We start from the raw sequence: 27,326 nt of genomic DNA, 5'->3' as shown, positions 1-27,326 counted from the left end.
AGGAGAACAGTGAGTGCAAAGGCTCTGGCCATATTCTAGGCCCCGTCAGGAGAGAGAAGTCAGGGCAGCAGCAGGAGGGGGTGGTGCCAGAAGGGACTGGGCCTCCTAAGCCAGCGTGAGGAGTACAGGTTTTGCTTCCGGTGGGCTGTGGAGACGTGGGAGGATTGAACTAAAAGAGCAACATGGTCATCTCTGCATTTTTAAAAGAAATTGGAGGTGTTGAGAATATAAGCAGGAAACCTTTCGGGGAGGGGGCGGGGATGGTTCTGGTAGCAGCTCTGGGCCTAGGCCCACGTCCACCCAGCCCCGCCTAGATCCCCCCTCTGCCTCACTCTCCATCCTATGGGGTCCTGGACATGCTGTCTCCCCCCAGACCGCCTGAGTCTTCCCAGCCCCATTCTCATCCCAGGAACCGGTAGAGAAAACTAAGAGCTCCTCTGAAGCTAGGAGTGGAGGGGGGCGCTCCACACTGGTGGCAAGAAGCCAGGTCTAGGGGAGAGCCTCCACCCCCTCCAATTCTGCAGGGAGAGGCGCAGCTTACCCTGGGTTGTGGGAACTCTGAACACCTCCCCTCTCCTGCCAGTGTCTCCATGGAGGGCTAGCACATAGTAAGGGGGCTCACCTCCCTGTCTGTCTGCCCCTTTGGCTGTGAGTCACCCAGGAAGGAATCCCAGATGTCTGGTTCGCCACCAGCACTAGCACACAGAGAGGCCTGTGGGAAGCTTGAAGAGGGAGCTTCACTGGGTGAAGGGCAGAGCTGGGTGACCCGACTCCACCCCCGGACTCCGGCACTACCCCCTCCTGCCCTGGCACCTGGACTTCCTGGCCGGCAGGCACCCCTTTGGCAGCGGCTTTTGTGTTTGGAGGAGGTGGGAAGAGGAGGCCGAGCCCCTGGGGGCTGCTTCTCTCTCCCTCTCTGCTTCCATCTCCTGTCTTCTGCTTGCTGCCTTCCCTCTCTCTCTCAATCTCTCTTCATCTCTCTCTGCTCCTTCCTCTCCCTCCTTCCATGCCTCTCTCTCCCTGAGTCATTTGCGGAGCGGAGATGGCCTAGCCCATCTGGGAGCGAGCGCACGGCGGTGGTGACGGAGGCGCAGGTAATAGCCGAGTGGAGGAGAGAGACGGGGAAATTTATGACATTGAAAATGGCTGAGAGAGAGAGAGAGAGAGAGAGAGAGAGAGAGTGTGTGTGTGTGTGTGTGGCAAGGGGAGCAGGAGAGGGTGGAGAGGGAGAGGGAGGGAGCTCCAGCGCTGGCTTGCACTCACACACACACTCCCAGCCCTGCGCCCCCTCCCTCCAACCTTGCGGAGAGGACAGGATGTGGGGGAGTGGGCTGCCAGCTCAGAGAGAGAAAGACACACACACAGACAGACAGACAGACAGACAGACAGTTGGTAGGATAGAGAGGGCAAACGGGAGGAGGGGAAGAAGAGCAGGTGAGACAAGGAGACAGAGCAAGGCTGAGAACCACCGTGGGAGAGGTGAGAGTGTCTGGCTGTGGGGCCTGCTTGTGTCTGTCCTGGTGCCCCTTCAGGAGCTCTGGTCTGAGGGGAGGGGTGTCCCCTTGGAGTATGGTAGCAGGGAGTCTGGAATCTGAGCTGGAGGTTGTCTAAGGGATGATGCTCAGAAAGGGCAAGAACATGCTCTGGGTTGCACAGCGGATCTTCTTCTTCCCAGCATGGCTGTTTTCCCCAAGGTTCTGGGGTGTGGGGAGCCAGGAAGTAGACCAACTAGATCTTATAACAACCCCCAACAACTCCTCCTTCTGGACCAAAGGAGGCAGGGAAATGGCCAGAATGACCTCCTCTTGAAGTGAGAGGAGAGGGGCACCTGGGTGGCTCTGTCGGTTGAGTGCCCATCTACGGCTCCGGTCACGATCTCGTGTCCATGGCTTCGAGCCTCGCATCAGGCTCTGTGCTGACAGCTCAGAGCCTGGAGCCTGCTTTGGATTCTGTGTCTCCCTCTCTCTCTGTTCCTCCCCCGCTCACGATCTGTCTCTCTGTCTCTCAAAAAATAAAATGAAGTCAGAGGAGAATCTGTTTCCTTGGGGTACTAAACCCATAATCCCCCCTACCCTAGTCACCCCTAGGCCACCCAGAATGTTACTAAAGAGAAGAGTAATTAGACATCCTTCAGAGAACTAAACCCCCACCCGGACCCATGGCCACCTCCTACCCAGCAGACTATACTCCACACCCCTGTTCAGCCTAATTCTGCTACCTCCTGGCCCTAATTCCTCTGAGTCCCCTCCTAGTCACCATATTTTAACCCAGGGCTCTGTTCTTTGCTCAGATACCTTCCTCCTCTGGGCCTAAGTTTCCTCATCTATAAGCGGGGATAATAACATTCTCCTTGGGCCAGAGAAGCAATGCCAGGACTCAGGCCTTTGGTCCACCTAAGTCTCAAGATTCTTCTCCATTGGAGAATGTGGGTCATCTTAACGCCTCAGGAGCTCTCAGCAGTTCTAGCTGACTTTGTGGGTGAAGGCGGAAGAAACAGGAGTCTCAGGTATCCCCGCATACACACACACACAGCCATCTCCCAAGGAAGCTGATATATCAGGTACTCAAAGGGCAGAACCCTCCATGCTGAGGCTCCGGCAGAAGAGCTGATGCGTAGAGAAGGGGAGGCCTTACCCTAGTCATAAGCTGAGAAGGTCTGAGCCCCGGCCTACTAGCCCAGACTGTGTGCCAAGCCCCTTGTCCTGCCAGACGTGGGCAGGACAGGTACCTTAGGGCTCTTAGAAACCTTGCCCCACTCCCAGCAGCTTGACTTCAACAGGTGCCCGAGGTCACTCCCCACTCCACTGCCCTGCCCCCTTCTCCCTGCCAGCCTTCCACTGAGGCCCCATCCCCTCCCCTCTCTCTTCTCCTTCCTCCCTGCTCAGTAGCCCTCTCCACTGAAAAATGTCTTGGATTAACCCCTCCTAGCCCAGGGCATCTGAAGAGATGGGAGAGTGCAGTAGTTGAAAGCACAAGCTTTAGGGCCAGAAAGGCCCAAAATCACAGTTCTACCCCTTGGCTAGGTGACCTTGGGCTCTTCATTTAATGTCTCTGAGACTTATTTCCTCATCAGGCAAATGGAGCTGTAAAGGCCTGGCTCCAGGACTCCATGGTGTTCCATGGTGACCCATGGTAAGGATCACATGAAATCATGGATCTAAAATGCCTGGCACAGAGGAGGTGCTCGGCAAACGCCAAGGTGCTGGCATCTAGCCCTCTGGCTAGATGTGTCTTAGCTTTCTGCTGCACTTGGAAGGATGAGAGTGAGAGCTTGGGGTAGGGAGAGGAGGAAGAGCGGTGGCAGCAGCTTCAGAAGACTCTTGCTCACTTAGAGGAGACAAAGCCAGAGCTGCGTGGGAGAGACTCAGGTGAGCCCCTGAGAGGCACTTCCCTATTCTGAGAACGAGGAGGAAGCCGCATTTCAAAGGGCCCCATCCAGTCTGTTCGTGGCCCATATCCTCATCCTAGAGGTAGCTCCAAGGCAGCAGCGGCCACCGTCTGGGGAACAGTGGGGGAGGTGAAGAGTTCACTGGGCCCACAGGCTGCGCTGGCCTCGGGCCTCCCACCCAGCCCCTGTGCCCTGGCCCTGCCCATTGTGGCCGCATAAAAGGTGACGGATGGTTAATGGGGGAGATAACGGGATTCATAAGGGAAATTTATCGGTCACTCTGGTGGTATAAATATGTTTATAGCAGACCAAGGGGAAATGAAGAAGCCCCAATAAATCATTGTGAAGCCACCAGCCACTAATAGGCGAGCGGTCACGGGAACCCCAGCGTTGGTGTTTGCAGACACCCCCTCTGGCTGCCTGATAATGGCATGGTAGGGCCGCAGACTCGTCGGCCCAGCCCACGCCGTGGTGGGAACAGGACCCCAGGGGCCACCTCTGCTGGACCTGAGCTCTCCTGCCCACCGTGCAGCAGCTCTTCCAGTAGATCTGGGCTCAGTCAGGCTGGAAGGGCCGAGGGAAAAGGGCAGGGGACACACTGGGCCTAGTCTGGGAGGTCCTGTAGTGCAGCGGTTAAGGAAGCTCTGGAGTCAGACCTGGCTTCAACCCACTTCCCAGTCCCAGCCCCTCTTCATGTTTCCCTGTCTGCAAAGTGATTTCACAACATGGGAAAGTGGTTGGGAGGCAGATAGGGATAATCCACTAATCATAGCACTTGGCACCTTGTAAGCCTCAATAAATAGTAGCTGTTCTCACTCTTTACTTTCCCTCTTGGGAAAGTGCTATGCACATGTGAGAACATTCTTAGAAAGTGGATAGCATTGTCCCCATTTTCTAGATTAAGGACCCTGAGGCTCAGAGAAGTTAAGGGGCTTGCCCCAGGTCACATAGCTAGAAGAGAAGGGTTTTGTTTGATACCCAAGCCCAGCCTCTTCCCTCTGTCCCAGTTTAGACCCCCACTCCTCCTTCAGAGTTCCTGGGGGGTCCCTATCCCCCACCTCTTCCAGCAGTGGCCAAAGATTCCAGGGATCTGGAAGTACAAGCCCTGGGGGCTCCAGCAGCAACTTGCTGGAGCTGGTGAGCTAGGGCTCAGCTTCCCCCACCCACCATTACCCCTACCTTTGCTGCCCCTGCTCCTCCCTTGCTCACCCCCATCCCCTGCGTAGCAAGGGTTACACTCAGTTGGGTGACTTCACCCAAGCACTGAGGTGGCTTGAAGCCTTCCACATGATCTGTACAGAGTGCTTTGCACTCAGCCTTGTCCTGCAAACTCTGGGCCTTGGTCACAGCCTCAGTCCAAGCCAAGGTCCCCTCTAGACCAGTTCACTCCTCCATTCACTCATCCAACAAATACTTATGTAGCTCCCTGTAGCTCCCTCCAGAGGGCCTAGGTGGGTGAGGCCCTGCCCCTGCCACACTCATTGTCTGGTGGAGGCCTGGATCTTGGAATAGAATGGGGTATGTGCTGACATTAAGGAAGGCGCAGAGGCTGCAGAGGCCAGGAGTCAAAGAGTAGGAGTCCAGTAGGCAAAGCATTTCCAGGGAGGGGAGCAGCTTGGGTGAGAGCCTGGGGGCAGACAGGTTGGTTTCACCACCTCTCTCTCTCAACGCTGGGGCTGTCAGGCACCCCCACTTGGGGTTCTATCCTCACTTTGTCCCTGTTGCTGGTCCCTCCTCCCTCTTCTCCTGATCACACTGTCAGATTCACCTCCACACAGGACAATGCCATAGCCAGCTCCCCGTTTCCTGCCAGAACTGTGCTCCCCACTCTGTCACTCCCTGAGCCCCAGATCTTTCCCCCAGTGCTCCACCCAACAGTCCAGCCTTCCCCAGCCCTGGAGGGCTAGGGTCCCTACACAGACTGGGGGAGGGGAAACGGCCTTTGAGGTCCTGGGGCTCCCCCCCCGACGCTCCTCTCCCACCTCCCCAAGTTGCCTTTGCCTCCTCTGAGTCTCTGCGTGCTTCTCTAGACCTGTCTCTCCTTCCTGTCCCAGTTTCTATCTCTCCCCGTGTCTGCGGGTCTCTGGCCGTCTCTTTCTCCCAGTCTCTCTCCCCGTGGCTTTTTCCCTCCCGGTCTCGGGCTCCATCTCTCCCCGTCTATCCCTCCCGAGGCCGGGAGGGGGAAATCGCTCCGTAAATAGGCGGATGGCCCCGGGCGCTCCGGGCGCAGACACTCGTTTTTAGAGCCGGTAATTGACTCCTTTCAGTTGATAATTCATGGCTTGCATATGCGCTTTAATGCGGGCGCCCGGGGAGGCGCGGCGGGCGGGGCGGCCTGAGCGCGCGCGGCGGGCGGCGCAGCGGCCGGGGAGGGAACCGGACTCTGTCGGCCGGGGTACGCCAGAGGAGGGGGCCTCCGCCGGGGTCTGTCCGCCCCGGCCACCCGAGACAGCGCGGATGACGGAACTGGAATGCCATGGGTAAGGTGGAGGGGCCCGGGTCGCCCCTGGGCCGGTGAGACAACGCGGGGCTGACTGCCAGAGCCTTGGAAATGAAAAGCGGGGGAGGGGTTGGGGACACGCGGACACCTTCCCCCGTGCAGCCACAGTGCAAACGGAGGCCCGGAAAGGGGATAGCTCTTACCTGTATCCCACAGCGCAGAAACAAGACCAGAATTCAAGGCACCCCCTTCCCAGAGTGTCCTAGTCAGGGGCCTCAGTGCCAGCCTTTGTAGACACCCCCTCCCACCAGAATTCTCCTACATAGAAGGTAAATTCCTCCCCCGGAGTGACCCACCACCCTGTTGCTCTCAGGCTTCCCTAGGAGGAGCTGGCTCTTCCTGGTGAATTCTGGACCCTGACACCAGACCTGAGGTGGCCTCTCACCCCAGCAGGGGCTCCCGGGCTGGGGAGGGGACCCCAAGTCCTCTCCCACCCGGCCTTCACCCACTGTGGATCGGTCTCATCCTGCAGCTGTAATCATTTCCAACTCACAAAAGAAACTGAGGCTCAGAGAAGCTGGGAGGCTTGCCCAAGGCTGCAGAGGAGGCAGAGAAGAAGTTGGGCACATGTGCACCTAGATCAAGGATTCCTCAGTGGGTGTAACAGGAGAGGGAAGGGGAGAAGGAAGGCAAGGTCCTGTCCCTGGACATCCCATCCGCACCAGACACAGCCTCAGCTGCTATGGCAAAAGGTGCCGAGGAAGCCAATGACCTGCCCACAGTCACACAGACCAGGCAGCTGAAAATGGTGCTGGCAGGTAGTGAGAGGCTACAGGTCAGTGCTGGAGCTGGAGCTGGAACTGGGGAGGAAGGCAGTTGTTGACCCAATTATCAGCTCAGGAGAAACAAGAGAAAGCCCAGCCTGGAGGGAAATCTGGCCTTAGGATGGGCTTCCCATTTACTTGGCCCCTTGTCCAGGTATCTGCCACTGTCTTTCCCCAGGCTAATGTCAGACAAAAGTAGAATTCTGCCCCCTATCTCTTATAATCTACTAATGTGTAAACCAACTGGTTTATTCCTATGTCCCCCTATCTCAGTCTCCCCATCTCTAGTTTTCCCATCTGTGCAATGGAGTTTACGCTGGGAAAGTCCTGCTGACAGTGGATCCGAAAGCTGAAGGCCAACTGTCTGAGCTGTGTGAAGCTCAATGCTGCCCCCTGGTGCCCAAACTGTTGCAGCCAGTGGGAGTGAGAGAGGAGGCAGGAGGCACTTGAGGTAGAAAACCTCTGCTCTTCCACCCCCATTTTCTCCCAGCCTCTTAGACCTCCCATCTATGGGGGAGAGAGAACAAAGCAGGAGCCCTGCTAGCCTTGTCTGAGGAGAAACCATGAGGTTTCTTCTCCAGCAGAGGGCTCAGATTCTGATAGAGCCTAGAGAGAGGTAGAGGCCACAGTGAGGTCAGCAATAGCCCTGTCTCACCTGCACCTGGACATCCCAAATGGTTCCTTCTGTGATAGGTAGAGTCAGGGATTCCCTTCTAGTGTGGTTCCTTCTTTAATTTGTTTTAAAATATTTATTTTGGGGGGGCGCCTGGGTGGCTCAGTCGGTTGAGTGCCCGACGTCGGCTCAGGTCATGATCTCACAGTTCATGAGTTCGAGCCCCGCGTCAGGCTCTGAGCTGACAGCTCAGAGCCTGGAGCCTGCTTCGGATTCTGCGTCTCCCTCTCTCTCTGCCCCTTCCCCGCTCATGCTCTGTCTCTCTCTGTCTCTCAAAAATGAATAAACATTAAAAAAAATTTATAAAATATTTATTTTGGGGAGGGGAGCACACACGTGGGATGCCGGGTGGGGGGGAGAGGGAGAGAGAGAATCCCAAGAAGGCTCTGCACTGCCAGTGTAAAGCCCGGTGCAGGGCTCAAATTCAGGAACTGTGAGATCACGACCTGGGCCAAAATCAAGAGTCGGAAGCTTAACCAACTGAACCACCCAAGTGCCCCTGGTGTGATTCCTTCTTAGTTAAACTCGGGTCTTTTTCTGCCTGAAATTCCATCATTTGTGTTCAGAGGAGGCACTCAACAAATGTAGGATGGATTGATATAGGCAAATGGGTGGATGGATGAAATCTATTCCTCTGCATTGAGGTATTATCTTCAGAAAGTCTGTGCTATCAAGCACAGGAAGGAATGTGTCCACCATTAGCTTGCCTGGCTGACTGGAAGTAGGACTGTAAAGTGGAGTGAGATACAGAAAGGGTAAGTCTTAATGCAGGAGGACCTCAAGAGAGTTCAGATGAATGGAAGGTCATGGAGGGAGTTGGAGGGATCAAAGAAGACTTCCTGAAGGAGGTGGCATTTGATGCAGGGTTTGAGGGACAGAGAAGACAGTGAACGTGTTTGGGTGGTGGGAACAGGATGACAGAGGCACAGAGGCAGAAATGTAAAACATGCTTGTGGTGGCAAGAAGGCTCCAGGTTGAGGGAAGGGAGGGAGGCTGTGCTGTGGTGGAGCCCTGGCAGAAGAGGCTGTGGAGGATCTTGGGAGCTGCTGGCTGCCAAGCCAAGAAATTGAAGCTTTGCAGGCTAAGCACTGGACTGTGAGCCTGCGTCTGGGTCCCAACCTTGGGTCTGTTCTGACTGGGTTTCACTCCCTTGGTCCTGCTCTTCGGAACTTTCTCTAGACAACAATGGGAGCCATGGCAAGTTCTAGATCAGGGAAGTGCCTAGAAGTCACAACTCACAGAATAGTCAAGTTGACAGGTATACCATGGACCTCATCACATCTAACCCCTTCAATTTGTAGATGAGAAAACTGAAGTCCAGAAAGGAGAAGCAACTTGCCCAGCATCACACAGCAAGCCAGTGGCAAAACTAGGACTTGAACCCAGGTCACCAGCCTCTTTGTTTGGGGCTCCTTCCCCTCTGCTGCAGTCTGGGATATCATCTGGGGGACTGAGCTGGAGGAGAATAGCTGGAGGCAGAAGGCTACCAGGAGGCTAGAGCCCCACCTAGACCAGAGATCACAAGGTCAAGCAGTCAGAAATGTTTATTGGGCCCTTTCACCCTGTGCCCCATCTTGGGCCAATGTGAGGAGTCCATGTGTTGAGTACCCACACAGAGGAATGACAAAGAAAAGGAATGTGGTGGGCCTCAGGGAGGAGGAGACATGAGGCAGATATGGTATTCATGAAAAGGGGCATCAGGAGCAGACTTGGATGAGGATGAAGAAGGCCTCCGGGAGAAGGAGTGGCCAGTCACTTGGGTCCACTGTGGTTCTTGGCCAAGGTCTCCACTTCTTTCATGAACCGGAGACACAGCTCCTCTTCCCATGGAAGAGCAATGCACTGCACAGCCACAGGAAGTCCCACAGATCCTTGTATCGCCTGCTCAGAGAGGGGGTCAGTGGACTTAGAGCCTGCTTTCTGCTCACAGGTCCCTCGCCCAGCCTTCCTTACCACCCATATGCATTAGTCCAAACATCTCATCACCAGTCTATACTAAGGCAGAGATGCCCTGGAGCTCAGAGTTCCAGGCTTCCTCAACTCTCAGGGAAACCTGGAAAACCTATTCTGACTGTATCGGTCTACAGTTCGCCAGGGCTAAGATGTAAAACTTGCTCCCCATGCACAGAACTGACTATAATCATAAAATATAAAACTGTTAATTAAAAAAAGTTTTTTAAAGGGGCCACCTGGGTGGCTCAGTTGCTTAAACATCCAACTTCAGCTCAGGTGATGATCTTGTGGTTAGTGAGTTCAAGCCCCGCGTCAGGCTCTGTGCTGACGGTTCAGAGCCTGGAGCCTGCTTCAGATTCTGTGTGTGTCTCTCTCTCCACCCCTCTCCCACTTGAATTCTCTCTCTCTCTCTCTCTCAAAAATAAACATTAAGTTTTTTTAATAAAAAGATTTAAAATTTTTTAAAAAATACAAAACTGAGTATCCACCTAATGTTCTCAGCAGAGGAAATAAGAATGTGCAAATCCCTGATCTAGAGCCTAGTCATACTTCTGCAGTGAAGGGGGTACTTGGGCCTCAAACACAGACTTAGGAACATGGGGACTGATCCTAAGTCCTGCCATGAAATTCAAACATAGGAATTCAAACGTGTTTTCATTGTTTTATGAAAGCCCTTATTTGCCTTTGCTCTGGAGCCAGGTCAACTGGCTTCAAGTCCTGGCTCCTCCACTTCAGCTGTGTGTGGCACTGGTCAAGTCTCTTAACCTGTGTGTGCCTGCATTTCCTCATTTGTAAAACCTCACGGGACAGTTACGGGATTTAATGATTTGCTATATATACAGCACTTCTTAAACAGCTCCTGGAACAGAGTAAGAGCTCAAGACACATTAGGTAATAATGTGGGTAAGAGCTCAAGACACATTAGGTAATAACAATCCTTATTGTTATTTTCTCAGAATTCAGGTCAGCAGTTCCACTGGGTAACTCTAGCAATAAAATCAATTTCCAAAAAAGTAAGTTGCTTAATGTCTGACTCAGACACATGCATACCTTTCAAAGTCAGTCTCTCTCTCCCTCTCTTTCTCCCTGTCACCCAAGACAGGCTTGTCATTTTAGACCGTGCATTAAATAGGCCCATGGAAATATTTCCTTCTGTGAAGCTACCTCGGAATCAGTGATATAGTAGCATGTATTGTACACGTCCTGTATACAAAGCCTTATGCTAATTGCTTCACTGTTTTTCAGTGGAAACTTTAGGACAACCTGCAAAGCAGATATTTTAATTCCTATTTTCCTGGCAAAGAAACTGAGGCTCAGAGAGGAGCAGTGTCCAATCCAGTTACATACTAAGCTCCTCACCAGGGACATTTGCCCCCCTCTTCCTGCCTCTGGGATCGACTTTTCCTAGGGAAGTGTCAAGAAGACCAGTGGTTTTGTTAAGTATTCTCCCACGACAGGGACAGAGGCGGACTTGGAGATAAAACGGTGTGTCCTCCAAGATGAGATAACACTGTAGCAGAAGTGATAAAGGATAAACACTAGGAATGGCTGGCCCCACCCTGCCCCAATTTGCCCGACTGGGATTGAGGCAAGAATCAGTCCTGGCTTGTGCCGCTGGGGGAGAGGCATGGGGAGGGAAACTGACCCTCTGGAAATTTTTGTCGGTACTATCTCTGTAGTATCCCGTGTAGAAGGCCAGTTCCTCCTCGTCCTGCGGCGTCACAGTGGTGACCGGCACAACGCCAGCAGGGAAGTTCAGGATGTTGTACAGGCCCATGTAGGAGGCAATATCTGTAGGAAGGTCCAGGCAAGCCCAGAAAATCATCAGCCGACAAGACTGAGGTGGGGAAGAATGCTGGGTGAGCGCCCCCTCAGGGTCCTCCTTGGAACTGTAGCACTCTGGGCTTGCGCGGCGCTGGGAGTGCACCTGACAACTGCCTCTCGCTCACCCCGCGGTGGAGGGAAAGAGAGAACGGACGCTGCGGAGGCCTTACTCAGTGCCAGGCCCCGTGCTGGCCTCTTTCCACTGCTGATTCCTTGAGTCCTCTCCACCCCTGGGAAGTGGAGAGTACTCTTTCCTGTGTTCAAATGTGGAACCCGAGGGGGTAGACAGGTTAGGTGGTTTTCCACAGGCCACACAGCTGGTGGGTGACAGAGGAGTCAGCCCATGCCTGCAGTACACTGGGCTCCAAGATGGCCCAGGTGTGCAGGGCCACCCTGAGTTAAAAGGCAGCTCCCCTCTGCAACAGCCACCTGCATGTAGGGAGTGACTGTCAAAGAGGCAGCGGTGACAACAGAGGACATCAGTGCAGGGCCAGGTATGGGATGTGCCTTTGGGCAGCCACTGTGGGGGGACCCGGGGCAGAGCAGTCCTGGCTTGAGGTGGGTTTTCATTCTGCACTGAGAACCCCTCTGAGACCTGTACCTGTGCTGGGCAGGGGCCCCAGCAATGTCTCAGACACTGCCCTGTGCTGAGGCTGCATCTCAGGGGGGCTAGGCCAAAGCCACCTTTTGAAGTGAGGCAGCAGAAAGCATGTTACGAGTGAATGGATATGCTAAGTGAAAGAAGCCAGACAGAAAAGCCTTATTCCTTAGGATTCCATTTATGTGAAATCCTAGAAAAGGCAAAATTATAGTGACAGCGGATCAGTGGTTGCAGGATGTAAGGGTAGAGTGAACTGCAAAGGGACATCAGGGAGATTTGGTGGGTGATGAAAATATTCTATTTTTTTTTATTTTTTTTAACGTTTATTTATTTTTGAGAGAGACAGAGCATGGGCAGGGGAGGGGCAGAGAAAGAGGGAGATGCAGAATCCAAAGCAGGCTCCAGGCTCTGAGCTGTCAACACAGAGCCCGACGCAGGGCTCGAACTCCCAAATGGCAAGATCACGACCTGAGCTGAAGTCGGACACTTAACTGACTGAGCCACCCAGGTGCCCCAAAATATTCTATACTTTTATCATGGTGGTAGTTATACAGCTATATTTATTTGTTAAAATTTATCAAATTACACTCTGAAAATCGGTGAGTTTCATTGCATGTAAATTGTATTTCAGGGGTGCCCGGATGGCTCAGTCAGTTGAGCGTCCGACCCTTGATTTTGGCTCAGGACACGATTTCATGTTTCAGTTCCTGAGATTGAGCCCCGAGTCGGGCTGACAGCATGCAGCCGGCTTGGGATTCTTGCTCTCCCTCTCTCTCTGACCTTCCCTTGCTTGCACTCTCTCTCTCAAAATAAATAGATAAACTAAAAAAAAAAAATGTTTAAAAAAATTTGAATGGGAGGGGCACCTGGGTGGCTCAGTGGGTTAAGCATCTGAACTCTTGGTTTTGGCTCAGGTCATGATCTCATGGTTTGTTCCTTAGTTTGAGCCCTTGTGTCTGGCTCTGCGTTTGGCTCTGTGCTGATAGCGCAGATTTTTCTCTCTCCCTCTCTGCCCTTCCCCCACATGCATGTGCTCACGCGCGCGCTCTCTCTCTCTCAAAAGGTAAAATAAATAAACTTAAAAAAAATGAAAAATACAAATAAATAAAAGGTAATGGGAAAACTTGGGAGTGTCTGCTAACAGGTACAGGGTTTCCTTTCAGGGTAATGGAAATGGAATTAGATAGTGGTGGTGTTTGCACCACACACTAAATATACTAAAAACCACTGAATTGTACACTGTAAAATAGTGAATTTTTGTCATCTGAATTTTATCTCAATTTAAGACATTGCTTTAAATACTGAATGGTGACAGAGGTCAAGGCCTCAGAGGCTGTGGCAGGACTCTGAAGTCCTGGACTCTGGGTCTCAACTCCACTAAGACCTGGTGTCCTCTCACCTGTTCCTATCTCAGAATAGCATATATGGAAGGCGGGGTCCATAGCTGGCATCAGCAGCACGTCCAGGTCCAGGGACCTCCACTTGGCTATGAACTTTTGCTGATATTCCTGCAGGGATAGTGGGGTACGGGAGGGGCAAGACCAGCAGAGGTCACTATTTGCAGGACAAGGTCAGGGGCTGCCAGGCCAAGTCCTGTTAAAGATCAGGAAGAATCCCCAGGCTGTAAGATACAGACTAAGCTATCTGGGGAGGGTCAGGGCCTTCCCAGGGGCCGAGGTAAAGGGATGGCAAGGGGAATCTCAAGCTGCAGTCATTTGGGAACAACATATCATCCTGGCCCCCAAGGAAATGGACTAAATTAACCTCCTGGGTCACCAAGCCTCCCCATTTGAGTTTAGCCGGGCCTCCCCTGCAGGCTGGGACAGAGCTCTACTCCCTGTCTGGCTACTCCTGTCACCACTCAGGCCTCTGCTGCCCCTGTTCCAGCAGTCCCTTGTCTCTTCAGGCACACATCACCTGCACTGCTGCGTGCTGCTCCCACAGTTTCTTGGGAGTCCTGGGGGAATAAGGAAGATTCAGAATTCCAAAGGTCAGCATGGGATTTTATACAAAATGGGGACATTACAGCCAAGAGCTAGAGCCTAGTCTCAGTGCAGGCTACAAATCAGCTGATGGGCTGGGATGACCCTTGTCTTATTTGCTGTCCAAAATACCTTGCCTACCCAACGTTCCCAAGAGTACACACCCTCTGGTTGATGCCCTCCCCCCGCCACCGTCACCAGCCACAGAGACTCACAGCCTCCCCCCAGAGGAGGGTTCTTCCCCTAACCTGTGAGGCCCCCCAGTCAGCCCTCAGGCTGACCATTTCCAACCTTGACCCCAACCCCAGCCCAAACCCAACCTCAGATTAGGCCCAACTTTTACCCTAAGCTAATTCTAGCCAGAACTCAGAGCTTAACTCCAAATCAAACCTCAGGCCCAAAGTAGCCCCAATCCCAACCCCACTCAAAAGTCTAAATTTAACTAGTGTCAGACATGACCCAAAAACCTAATTAGATCCCAAAGTCTAAATAGCCCTCACCCTCAGTGGATGCCAACTCTAGCCACATGACCCTCACTCAACTCCCCTACCCCATGGAAGATGCTTGTGAGCTTGACCCGAGGAGACTAGCACTCACCCCACTCCACGAATCTCTTCACAAATCTGGCTAGCTCGGGGTTCCTAGAGGAAGAAACCCATTCAGAAACCACAGGGCAACACCAGCCTTCCCAGGATGGGGGTCCAAGAAGAGCAACTCTGCTCAGCACACTGTCATGGAAGCTTCTACTCCTCCACAAGCCCTGAGCCCCCTCTTGGCCCCCACTCCCTCTCTGAAAAGGCTTCCTCTTTTTGAGATGCACTCCTCTCTCTGAAAGCACCCCTCTCTTTTGGTCCCCATCAGCCCTTTTGGTTCCTCTTTTCTAAGCCCCCACTACTCTCTGGGCCCCATCCTGAGTCCTTCTCCTCCCTGGGCTCCTCCCCTCCTGAATGCCTCCCCACCTTGGTCCCATACTCACTGTGTACTTCAGGATCCAGGCCAAGAAACACTTGAGTAGGTCTGGCAGGCGGAGCCAGTTGACCATTCCCTTTATGCAGGGGTCCACAATGTCCCCCTCACTGAGGAACCACAGACACATATCTAGTCAGTTATAGCCTTTCAGCCATTGACTGGCTCCCGTACCCACCCAACTCCCATTCCGGAGGCAGCCCATGGAAGGAGGTCAGACCCAAAGAAACTCTTCTGTTTCCACCACCACCACCCTGGAACCATGCATGATGAAGAAGGAGCCCAAACAGCTGACTTGCCATTTAAGGTCACACAATTAACCAGAGGCACCCCACCAACCCAGGCCTGCAGTCCCTTCCTAAGGCACAGGTTGCTGCCAGCCCCACCCCCAACCCTGTTTTCACCATGCCCCATGTCAGAATCCTGACAAACATACAGCTTCTCCAGAAGGGTGGCCCCTCCATCAGCAAACAGACCCCCCTCGAACAGGTGTTTGACAGCATACTTTATATGGGGGATGGAGAAGGGGATGACCTGAGAGACAGAGGCTGAGTCAGGGCCTGGGGCTCCTCCCACCCTGCCTGGTATTCTCTTTGCATCCTTCAGGATTTAAAGAGAGGATACCAAATCGCCACTCATCTCCATCCACTCCAACCCCTCTGCTGCCATGCCCAGCCCTTCACCCTACACAGAGATGCCATGGCATTCAGGCAGCCCTGCCTGCTTCACTGGGATCCTGCCCCATTCTGAGTGCTTCACATATGTGAGCTCATTTAATCTGCACAGCTGCCCTATGTGGTAGAAAACTGAGGCTCCAGGTGGTTAAGAGACTGGCCCAAGACCACATAGTACACATGTGGCCAACCAGCAGTTCTCAAAGGGGAGACAGGACCAGGACAAGACATTGGAGGGAGGCAGGGGCTGGGGAGGGAAATGATTTTGGGGACATAGTTCTCCTTACAGCCATTTGATGGAGAAACCAAATCTATAGGAATTATAGGAATGAATCCCTGGTCCCCACCACTGAAGGGGGAGGATGCAAAATCTTGATGCCTTCCTCACAGGGTGGGGCCCACCCTGCCCCAACCTGCACCCATCAGTCTTTTCCAGGAAGCCTAGGGGAAACACAGTGATGTTAGCAGCTCAAACTCAGATTATGACTTCCTTTCTCTCCAAGAATGGCCCAGCCCAGTCTCCTCGCCAGTCTGGCTTCCCTCCCCATCCAGGGGTAAGCAAGCCTACCTGATGTCCCGCATCCTGGAGCAGCCTGGAGGTGAGCCTCACAGCCCTGGCCATGCTAGGAGATGGCTGGGTGAAGCCATCTGTTTCACAGAAGCCAATTCGAAGGCGCTGGTTACTGGAGTATACCTGGGGGCAAGAGGGGCTGGGTGGGGCTCTCAGGAGAGACTACACCTCTTTAAGACTTAAGACTTGTAGGCTGGGACCTTGGAACACAGCTGTTTTCAACCCAGGGGAATCTACAGAGGCTCCCCAAGAGCTCCCTGGAGACTCTCTACATACTTTGCAGGCTCTAGGTCCTCTGGAGAAACTCTTGGAAGAACAAATGGATGAGGACATGATGATTGGGTGGATGGAGTGGATAGGTAGATAGATGGTAGATAGATTCATGAATGAGTGGGAGGGTGTATGTATGAGATGGTGAATGGGTGGGTGGGCAGAGGGTTGAATGGATAGATGGGTGGGTGGGAGAATGGATGATTGGAATTGAGTGGGTGGGCAGTTAAGTAAGTAGATGAATAGACACAAAGATCTTTAAGCTAAAAAAAACAGCCAGGAGACAATGGAGATGGAAAGATCAGTAGAGACAAATAATAGATGACAGAAAATGATCACAGGTTAATTATACTAGGATGTGAGTAGGGAATCAGATGAGTAGACATTGAATGAATGGTAGACAGAGACTCTCCCTATGGAGAGGGTTCTGGAGCAGACAGGGCTGGAGTCAAAGCTTACCTCTTCCAGTTACTATCTATGTGATCATAGGCAAGTTATTTCATTTCCCCTCAGTTTCCTTGCCTATAAATTGAGAAGCACAATGCTCATTCTATATAGTGAATATTAGGATGAACTACAAAGAGCCTGAACATAGTAGGTACCAATAAATTTTGTTGAATGAACTACTGAGTAAATGAAGGCTGCCAGCCTGGAGAAATCTTCAGGTGCAACCTCTTTATTATACCACTGAGGAGACTGGGGCCTAGAGAAGAGATGTGACTTGGCTAAGGTTACCTAGGGGACTAACAGCCTCGTTTAACCAGATACCAGACTCTCTAAACCATATCTGCTGAGTGTATGTCTGTGTGTGTTGGGTATGTGATGATGAAGTCCCTCTCTGGGGGCAGTATTGGCTATGACTCCAAGTAGCTGAGAGGCCAAAGCAGCTGGTGTTGAGCAGGGGTAGGATGTAAACATGACTGAGTATAGAGGCTTCTTGGTCACTGTACCATGGGCTGGGAAAGGAGGTCTCCACAGAAGATGGTCAGATGGTAGACAGGTCAATGAGGAATGGGGGAAGGGAGAGGTGGCCTGTTCCCCAACCCAGCTCACCTCCTCCCTGAAGGGCATAAAAGGCACAGTAGGGTCCAGTCGGTGCATGTCTTCACTTAGCAGGGCTCGCAGACACAGGGCCAGGCTCTCCACATCCCGGGCCATGGGGCCAGCCACTGTAGTCACTGAACACAGAAGAGGCAGATTCCTCTCACCCTTTCTGCTCTGGGGACCCCCACTGCCTGGCCTCAGAGGGTGGAGCTCAGGACCGTGATCAGGGTTAAAGGGCCCTGGGGCCAACCTGGGCCAGGGGTTGAGGACAGGTAGCGTTGGCACACCAGACAAAGTAGCTCTGATGCCTGAAAGAAGAATCTCATCTGGGGCCAAACATCTAAAGACCAGTAGGAGAGATTAAAGCTAGATAGTAGGAAGCACTTCTCATTGGACTAGGGGAGGCCTGGTGGGATCCATTCTTTATCATTAGTGGGGCTAATCTGTCTCAGATAGAGGCTGAGTGAAATGTCCTTGGGAGGAAGGCTGGCAAGTGTATCTTTGAATGGGTATGGACACAAGCACAGACAGGAGCTTACCTGATATCTTGCCTTTGACAGCACTGGAAACTCCAGAGAGGCTGCAAAACCCCCACCCAGAGTCCACCTCAGCACTTGAAGGGAAGGGCCCGAGTGCCCAGGCCTTAGCACCCAGCCAAGCACTCCCCCAGGGCCCAACACCCAGGAAGATGAGCTGCTTCAACCCTCCCATGACCCTGCTGCCCACAGCATTAAGTCTGATCTTTTTGACTGACTTCAAGGCTCTGGAGTATCAACTCACAGCTTCCCCATTCTTGCCCTTCGACACACACATATTACTCCAGGCAAAGTAGGCTGTTCACAGTTTACAGCCTTCTAGGTTCTACACCATCCCTGCATGTCCATCCTTTAAAACCAAGCTCAGGTTCTGCCTCCTCCAGGAAGCCTTCCTTTCCCTTGCCCTGCCTCTGAAAGTTTAAAGTCTAGGCTTTTAATAAATCTCTGCTGAAGAAAATGTCAGCTTCATCTTGTGAGTTCTGACAAGCTTTGACACTCTCTTAGAGCTCCAATCACTTTCTGACTAATCCATCTGCATGTTTAAGAGCACAGCAGTGGGGGAGGGGGACAGGGACTGGGTCTGAGAGTGTTCTGTGTCCCCAGTACAGGGGCCACCACAGTGTAGGTTCTCATGGTGGGGCTGAGATACGTAGATGAATGAACAGAGGCAGATATGGATGGATAAACAGATAGCTAGATGACTGGATAGATGGGGAGATAAATGGATGGATGGATGGATGGATGGATGGATGGATAGATGAACAAATGGAAGGAAGGATGTATATATGATTTTCAAGGGCTGAGATAGGTGTCCTTTTGCTTACTGATATAGCCCAAATAACTAGTACAGTGTCAGTGACGGAAGAAACACTCAATATATTTGTTAGATAAATTAAATGGTGGGTGAATAGTGAAATTGATTGATGGGATGATGACTGCATAGGTGGATGAATGGACAAAGGATGGATAGATGGAAAAACGGTTGGATCAATGAATGACTAAGGGAACAGGGAGGTAGATGGATAGATGTAAAGATGAATGAATTAATGAACAAATGAATTAATGAGTGAGTGGAAGGTCTATTCTGCCACCTGTACCAAACATGGTGTGTTTATCTGGGGCTGAAGCAGGAGTTATTTGAAGCCCTCCTGTCTTTAGCCACTTTCACTAGTACTGAGCTAAGTGAATAAGAGTTGAGGGGCCTGCTTGGCACTACTCCCCCCACACCTCTGTTCCCCTACACTGGGCTGAGTCTACCCCTCCCCACCGCCCCCCAGCACCAAGTACCTGAGGCGGTATCCTGTGGTCCTGAAGCCACAGATACCACAAAAGCTGGCTGGTACACGGATGCTGCCAGCAGTGTCAGTACCCATGCCCAGGATGGAACCTCCTTTTGCCAGCAGGGCTCCCTCACCCCCTGAGGAGCCCCCTGGTGTCTTCTTTAAGTTCAGAGGGTTCAGAGTCTGTCCATAGATGGGGTTGCTGCAATCAAAACTGAGGGAAGCAGAAGAAAAGGGGCTGGGAGGTGAAAGTTTAACTGGGGAGACACCCCCCCATTTAGAGACTGATCCCCCCAGGAATCAACCCCAGGGCTTCTTTGGCTCCCAAACTCCTCCCTGGGGCTGAGTCTCCCAGTCTCCCTTACAGCTGAGGTGAGGTCTTTCCTGCCACAGGAAACACCAAGAGTGGACACCAACCACAACTCCTAACTTAAGGACAGGAGCCCACAGCCCTGCTGTCAGAATTGGGAGCAGCTTCCTCACAAAAGTAGGTACACTAAGTGCTGAGGGAGAGGAGAGAGAACAGGGGATAAGAAAAACAATTAGAGAGAGAAACTGGGATAAACACAGAGATGAAACTCTTCAGAACCTGAGAGTCTGAGGGCCTGTAGGGACTATGGAGTCCACCCAGACATTATAAGATGAGGAAGCTGAGGCTCAGAGGGCAGAAAAGACTTGCCCAAGAACCTTGATCCTCGGGATCTGCTTGACTGGCCCCCACCTCACCTTCTTCTCTGAATTGGGATTTTGTGTTGCTGTCAGTCCTGAGCCCAGCCCCAAACCCAGCCCCTGCCTACACACTTCAGAGACCTGTACAGTGTCTGAGGGATGTTGGTCTTAACAAAGGGAATAGCTCCTTGAGCCTTGAGCACTTGCACAATGACCCCATCCTTGGCCACTGGCTTCTCCAGGAACTGGGTCAGACCACATGTAGAATCATGGCCCTCCAAGAAAGTGACATTAACTCCAGCCCATAGGGGCCAGGATGCAACCATCCAATGGACAGACTCTCCTCCTTACTCTGCTCCCACTCACACACGTTGTCATGGCCTCAGATATGCACGCTGTACCCTTAGGAGAGCTCACAAGTAGCAGAAGAATATGGTGGGCAAGAGCTGGGTTCAGATCCTAACTGGCCACTTTCTAGTTCTGCATCCTTGATTAAGTAGCTTGCCCAGTGTCACACAGTCAGATGCTCACAGGCTCAGTGGCATATGGGCACACACACAGACATGTACACATGTGAACGTACACCTCCCGGCTCACCTTGCAGTCATAGGGGTCCTTGAGGCTGACAGGGACCCCATAAAGAAGGCCTCTCTCAGTCTTCCTAAGCTTCTTCAATGCCTGTAGTTGCTCCTCACACTCACCCAGGAAATCCGTCAGGCAATTCACCTCCTGGTGTACCTTCAGTGCCTGAGCAACATTGAGGGAGACCAGATAAGGGGCTCAGGGTGAGGCCAGGGATGGGGCACTCAGTCACGCCAGCCCCTCCCAACTCAGCCCACCAGCCCCAACTCAGAGTAGGATAGAAATGGCAGATGACAGTGGCATGCACCCCTTCCCAAGCTAGCTGCAGCACCACGATGTTACACCGGACATCTACCTCCTCTGAGTAGGACAACAACAGGTGCTAGCCCCCACCCCACTCCTGACCCAGACCCCCATCTCCTCTAAGTAGCTACACAGGACGCTCTCCACACTGAGTTCTTCATCCTGCAGCTTCTGGACCAGTGTCTCCAGGGGCAGCTCCAGGATGGGCTTGGGGTCCAGGGATGGCTCCTGTGGAGATGGGAGGACAGAGGTCAATGACTGATCCACTCCAGTGCACTCCTACACACTCAGCATCACATCCCCACACTCCACTGGATACACAGTTGCACACACAGCCATGTGTTCAGCACATGCTCCTGTGCTTCTCCTTTAACATGAAGAACATTTCCTGATCTGTCTCCAGGTTGGCATGAAAGCCCTACAGGGCACAGATGTTTCCTCTGCCTCTGCCTCTCCAGTGCCCATCCTGAGGCCTGGCACAGAGGAGAGCCTGCCCCCTCATCTTGCTACCCAAAAGGGACACAAGTGCAGTGAGAGTGACTCTATATACACGTTTTGGAACTCAGGGGTTATGGAACTGAGGCTCATCTCTGTATGGTTTGCCTTCACGGGGCACCCTGGCATCCCACCTTTCCTTCCTATCCAGCCCTCCCACTTCTGGTGATCTGACCTGGGAAAGGGCAAGATCCAGCATGAGTGTCAGGAGATCTGGCACCCAGCCTTGACCACACACAGGACTGGTCAGCTGGGTAACCCAGGGTTGATCCCTTCCCCTCCCACGGCTCAGGTCTCTCCAAAGAAGAAAGGACTAGAAGCCAATCATGATTTACCCAGCTACTCCCCTCAGAGTATGAGGGGAGGAGTGACACCAGCCCCTCAGGACTCTTATCAGAGGCAAGTGTGATAAGACAAGGACCTAGCGCACAGCAGGCACTCAGGAAGGTGAAATAGTCTTTCTTTGTCCTCCTGGGCCCCAGCTGAGACCCTGATGCCTACAAGCTGGAGTGGGGGCTGGGTGGGAAGACAGAACAGTGGGCCTTTCTAGGTCCTGGAGAGGGGAGGTGGCAGACAAGGGGATTTCCCCGGAGGTTAGTGCTCAAGGCTTCTTGGTTGTTAAATCTCTTGGTTTCTTCTTAGTCCCCATCTTACTCTCCTCAGTAGCATCTGACTCTTAGGCACTTTCCTTCTGGAAATTCTCTGTGCCCTCAACTCTCCTGGCTTCCTCCTGCCCCTGGGTGGCTCCTTCTCAGTCCCCTCTGCCCCTCTTCCCTCCTGTAAATAAATGTTGGTGCTCCTCAGGACTTGGCCTCCTCTCTCCCTACCTACCCACCCTCCCTGGGTGACTTCAGCAGCCAGATGTGTCCCAAGGATGCCCCGATTACCCTGTGACTACAGCCCAGGCCTATTTCCTGCCATGCCTCAGACCCACTTACTGACCCACATATCCACAGGCACCCCAGGATTCATTGTTTTAATACCAAATCTGTTCATCATGAAATTCCCAAGTGATGATGCTCATGTCAGAGCAATAGTCCTCAGAATCATCCCGGGTCACTCCCTCACATCCCAGTTCTGATGATAGTCATAATAGCTAATTTCAATCACATGGAAGATGTGTTATTACACTTAATATGTTCTAGGCCAAATTCCAAGCATTTTACATATAATAGCTCATGTTGCTCCTTATAACAACCCAAGGAGGGAGGGCATACTATTTTTTCATTTTACAGTAGAAAAGACACTGAGGCACAGAGCTACTTGCCAAGGACACATAAGCCATAAGTGGCAGAGCCTGGATCCACACCAGTCTGGCCCCAGTGACCATTCTCTTACCCACAAGTACTGCCGATAGGTGGTTCTGCCTCCTTCATATCTCCCACCTCTGACTCACCAGACTCCTTGCCTAGAACTTTCTCTGTCTCTCAGTTTTCTCAACAGCCTCCTCACTGGCCTCCCTGACTCTAGTCTTTACCCCTCCAGCTCAACCACTTCACTACAGCCTAGGTGATCCTTTTCAGATGCTGTGACACCATAGGTCCCAATTGCCCTCAGTATAAAGTTGTAAAACCATTCTCCTCAGTACGGTTTACAGGGCTTTCACCATAAATGTATAATGTGTGTTACAAACCAAGATTCACGTGTACTGACTGCTTACTGTGTGGCTGGCAACCATGTTAAGCACTTTGCTTGCACCATTTCATTAAATCCTCACAAAATCCCTTGGATAGGTGCTTTCATTATCAATATTTCTACTTCACCAACAAGGGAAACACAGAGAGGTTAATTCTGTGGCCCAAAGTCATAAAAGTGGAGAGACTTAAGGTCTACACCACCCTCTAATGGCTCCTGGGGAGGGAAGCTTTTATGATGAAGCACCTCCTGGGTGCCAGGCACTGTACGAGGCCCTTTCCCTGCCTGGATCCCTGTAGGCCCATTTCACCAGCCTCCTGTTTCCCTGCCCTACTTCTGTATTCTGCTGCTCTAGCCACACTGCGCATTCCCTCCACTCACTGTGCCATTTTGTCATCTTGTGCCTCGGCTTGGAATTCCCTGCCTGCGTGCCACAAAGACCTTCAGAAGGGCCCAGACCTGGATGCCTCTAGAATAGGGTGGGCATTTGGCTAGAATGCACCTCTACAGCCGCACTGTGGCTGAAATACTGAAATCCTCCTGAGTCACTTAGCAAAAAGCCACTCCCATGAGTACTCCACCACCCCCAGCTGCCCTAGCCCCTGCCATGGGATTCCACCTTCTCTTCACAGCACAGCAGGTAAAAGGTTAATGCCCAGCCCAGCAGTGACCCTCTAGGCATAGTCTCTGATTCCCTCAAGGACTGTGCTCATCCCTTGCCCTGCGGCCCCCAGCCCTAAGGAGCCCCAGTAGGGCCCGCCGAGGACCATCGCAGCACACACTGACCCACAGGCACCCACCAAAACTGCATGCCCATCCTGACTCCTACATATCTACCTGGAGAGGTGGCCCCCTTGGTGGCACCCTGGTCGGCAAGTGCCCGATGTCCATCTGGACCCAGGAGGCTAGTGCTCCCCTGCAGTTGTCCCCACATGGCCACTTGTAAAAATGGCAGCCTCTCAGGGAGCTGGGGAGAGGTGTGAAGAGCAGGCAGAGGGCACTAATGGGGGCCACTGGAGGTGGCTGCTGGGACTGCTCTTCTGCCAGTATGGCAGACGCTCCAATGACTTGGGATGGGTGGGGCTCTCAAGGGTCCAGCAACATGTTCACCAACTTGGTTGAGTGCCACTTCCACCTAACAGAACAAATTCACTGAAACTCACTAAACGCCCACTCAGCAAGGACATTAGTTTTCTTATTACTCAAGTGAGAGCTTTCATTTATATGGCACTTGTTAGGGGTGCCTGAGTGGCTCAGTAGGTTAAGCCTCCAGCTTCGGCTCAGGTCATGATCTCACAGTTCGTGAGTTCGAGCCCCTCATCAGGCTCTCTGCTGTCAGCTCAGAGCCCCCTTCGGATCCTCTGTCTCCCTCTTTCTCTGCCCCTCCTGGGCTCTTGTGTGAGTTTTATCTCTCTAAAAACCTGTGTGCCAGGTGCCACTGTAAACACTTATGAACTTGCTTGAGTACTATAACTATAATCATCACCCCATTGTGGAGAGGAGTATGCTAAGGCACAGAGGAATTATTTGAAGTGTACACACCCAAGGAACATTGTTGATGTTGATGGATAGTATCTGCTTAAGGAGACTACAAATCACCTAACGACTCTCAGTTTATTGGGAGAGCTTTGAAAGATAGGGACATCTTCCAAAGATGATAGCTACATCAAAAGATCCCCACAGTTCTCTAAAAATTAACAATTTACTTGGAAATTATTAGGATAATTTGATGAAAGAACTGAGTCTTAACTTATATCATTTTCAAGTTGTTTTAACATATGCTTTGGTTTAGAACAAATCCCCCTCTTGCCAGGTCACACAGCTCCATGGACATCTGGCCTTCTCCACACTTAACTGCTGCTGCCTCCTGTTGTGGTTTGAAAATCAAAGAAAATATAAAGTTGTTAGTAAATTGATATAGTATTAATATTTCCAAATGGTTGTTAAGTATGTTTAATATCATAAAAACCCTCAGCCCTTAGGGTGGCTAATTTCCCCCTGAGGTGACCAGAACTTCCTAGCCAGCAGCCAGCAGCCAGCAGCCATGGGCAGCTTGTCTACTCCAGCTGACTAGGAGTATTTTTTCTCTGTGGTCTACATGAACACTGTCTTCTCTCAGGCTTTTCTCTCTCTGGTACTGCCTTTCCTCGTCCTTCCTGCTTTTGGAAAACTCCTACACATTCTGTAAGGCTCAGCTCCAACACCACCTCTCTGGGAAGCCTTCCCCACCCAGCCCTGTCCAGATGGTGCAAAGCCCTTCCTGCCGAGTCCCACAGCTCCACAGGCATCTGGCCTTCACCACACTCAGACCAGGAGCATCCTTAAGGCAAGTCTAAGTCAGATGTCAGATTCATCTTTATTATGAATCTGTCCCCAGGGTCCAGCAAAAGGCAAGACCCAGAGGAGCCCTCTGTAAAATTTTGCTAAGCTGAACTGAATTGCATTAGTTTGATCCCTGCCAGGGTGCGACCTATTATGTTTCAGCCTCCCACCTCCCTGGGACATAAAGCTGGATGCCTGAGGCCTTGAGGGTATCCCTGGGTTTGCTTTGCTGGGGAGAGAATAAGGTACTGTGAGCCAAGAGGCCTGTAGCCTCGGGGGGAAGCTGGAGACACCATGGGTGATCTCACCCCACACCCCTTCCACTCCTCCAGCCAACCAGACACACACACCCCCGGGTACCCGGCCCAGTAGCCCCATATCCCAGATGCCCACCTGTATACCAACCAGATGCCCAGACGCACACAGAACCAGGTGTCCTCACACATCATACACCCATGTACATGCCCAACCAAACATTCAAAACCAAACCAGCCACACATATCTAGATGTATATGCTCCAACCAGTAACACGACTCATACACACCCAGCCAGGCACACACAACACAAGCACATAACCAAACACAAGGAGCAACACAGCCAAGCATACACTTGACCAGTACACAATAAAACCACAGCAGGAGACACACATAAGCAGGCTCTGGTGTGTGCAATAAAGGAACCCAAACCCACCACCACACACTGATGGTGCACACACACACACACACACACACACACACACAGGAATCCTCTCCATCATGCTGATTCACCACAGCAACCCCATTAGCCCAGATTTCCTCCTCATCAACCAGGGAGGGGCAGCAACTCTCTGGGGGCAGATTGATTTATCCAACTAATTAGCCCCAATTAATATTAATACACATTCTCAGGAACTGCAGCAGCTCGGGCAGAGAAGCTGCCCCTTGGGGCCATCAATCACCATCTAGGGGACGGCAGAGGACACTCAGGAACTCCAGAGCATGGGGACGGCACCTCAGGCACTATCCACAACCCCCACTCCTGGGGCTCCCAGAGAGTCAGCCACCATCAACTAAAGTTGGGGACCCTAAGATACCACCCCTTGTAGGGTAGTTGGGGAGCCCAGAAAGGGGCTGTCACATCCTCCAGGCCCCACAGCAGAGCCCAGGAACAGTGCAAGGTCAGCGGCCTCTCCTTCCCACCCTGCTCTCTTCCACCCTAGGCAGGATCTGCTCCAACACCCATATCTCAGTACCTTCACCCAGCCACAACAACTGCACCAGTGCCTTGAAATGTCACCACCTAAGCTGTCAAAAGCCCCTTTTAAGACACATAGCTTTGGGGCAACTGGGTGGCTCAGTTAGGCATCCAACTCTTGGTTTCAGCTCAGGTCATGATCTCACAGTTCTGTGAGTTCGAGCCCTGCATCAGGCTCTGTGCTGGCAGTGCGGAGCCTGCTTGGGATTCTCGCTCTTTCCCTTGCTCTCTGCCCCTCCCCCACTCATGCTGTCTGTCTCTTTCTCAAAACAAACAAAGAAATAGACTGTAAAAAAAAAAAAAAAAAAAAAAAGACACATGGTTTCCTGGGAGGATCCCATCTCCAATGACCACCCTGCGCTTTGCATCTATCAGGTGCTGTCAAACATCTGCAGAACTCAGTGGGGTGGGGATGGGAGAGAGACTATGTAGACCAGGGTTCCTGTGTCAGTGGGGCTTGGGGGTACTCAGGGGCTGGAAGAGACCTGAAGGAGACCTCCTGCCTCCAACTGCTTCCATCAGTTTATCTTATTTCAACAAATAGCTCAAGAGAACACCCACCATGTTACTGAGTCTTGTGTGGGCACTGGGAGAACAATGAAAACACACTGCCCCCGACCTCAGTGGGCTCAAAGGACATGGATGGAGTAGGAACTGACAGCAGTACAAAAAGCCAGCACGGGAAGAGCTAGGGGTGGGGGACTGTCCTCCCTCCCCCATTGCCCCAGGCTCCTTGTCTTCTGAAAGAGACAGAGTAAGGGTCCTGAGGTGGAATCCACCTATTGGGATGGAGGGCTGGAGGCCTCACGTATAGATATCCACCCACCTGCTGCCGGAGACACTTTGCCAGTGCCTCCATCTGCTGCAAAGCTACCACTCTACGCCTCTGTGCCCTGGGGATCTTGTTCCTTGCTGGAGTATGCTGCCAGAAGAACAGAGCAGCCCCCAGCAGGGCCAGCAGGAGCAGCACCAGCATGGAGTAAAACAGCCAAGCTACCCCGGGCATCGTGGAACCTGTGTGGATACAGCAACTGCCTCCTCAAGAACACCAGCTGCTTATT

The 27,326-nt window shown here is 52.3% G+C and overlaps 1 protein-coding gene across 1 annotated transcript; it reads right to left on the bottom strand.

The window, feature by feature from the left end:
• Positions 1 to 8,864: 8,864 nt before the first annotated feature.
• LOC112863561 (vitamin D3 hydroxylase-associated protein-like) lies at positions 8,865 to 27,306 on the bottom strand. The gene is made up of 15 exons (XM_086715247.1): positions 27,092 to 27,306; positions 20,689 to 20,808; positions 20,293 to 20,442; positions 19,837 to 19,970; positions 19,034 to 19,240; positions 17,750 to 17,790; positions 17,220 to 17,344; positions 15,894 to 16,019; positions 15,088 to 15,185; positions 14,662 to 14,761; positions 14,283 to 14,326; positions 13,621 to 13,660; positions 13,103 to 13,211; positions 10,924 to 11,069; positions 8,865 to 9,206 (listed from the first exon to the last, which is right to left on the bottom strand). The coding sequence occupies exons 1-15, from the start codon at positions 27,269 to 27,271 to the stop codon at positions 9,078 to 9,080; spliced, it is 1,749 nt and encodes a 582-aa protein (XP_086571373.1). The 5' UTR covers positions 27,272 to 27,306; the 3' UTR covers positions 8,865 to 9,077.
• Positions 27,307 to 27,326: the final 20 nt, after the last annotated feature.

This window comes from Puma concolor, chromosome C1 (genome assembly GCF_028749965.1).
Source record: "Puma concolor isolate L17-30 chromosome C1, mPumCon1.1.hap2, whole genome shotgun sequence".
In the NCBI taxonomy this organism is placed as follows: Eukaryota; Metazoa; Chordata; class Mammalia; order Carnivora; family Felidae; genus Puma; species Puma concolor.
Note: the sequence above shows the minus strand (reverse complement) of the source record. Positions and strands in the feature narration are given on the sequence as shown.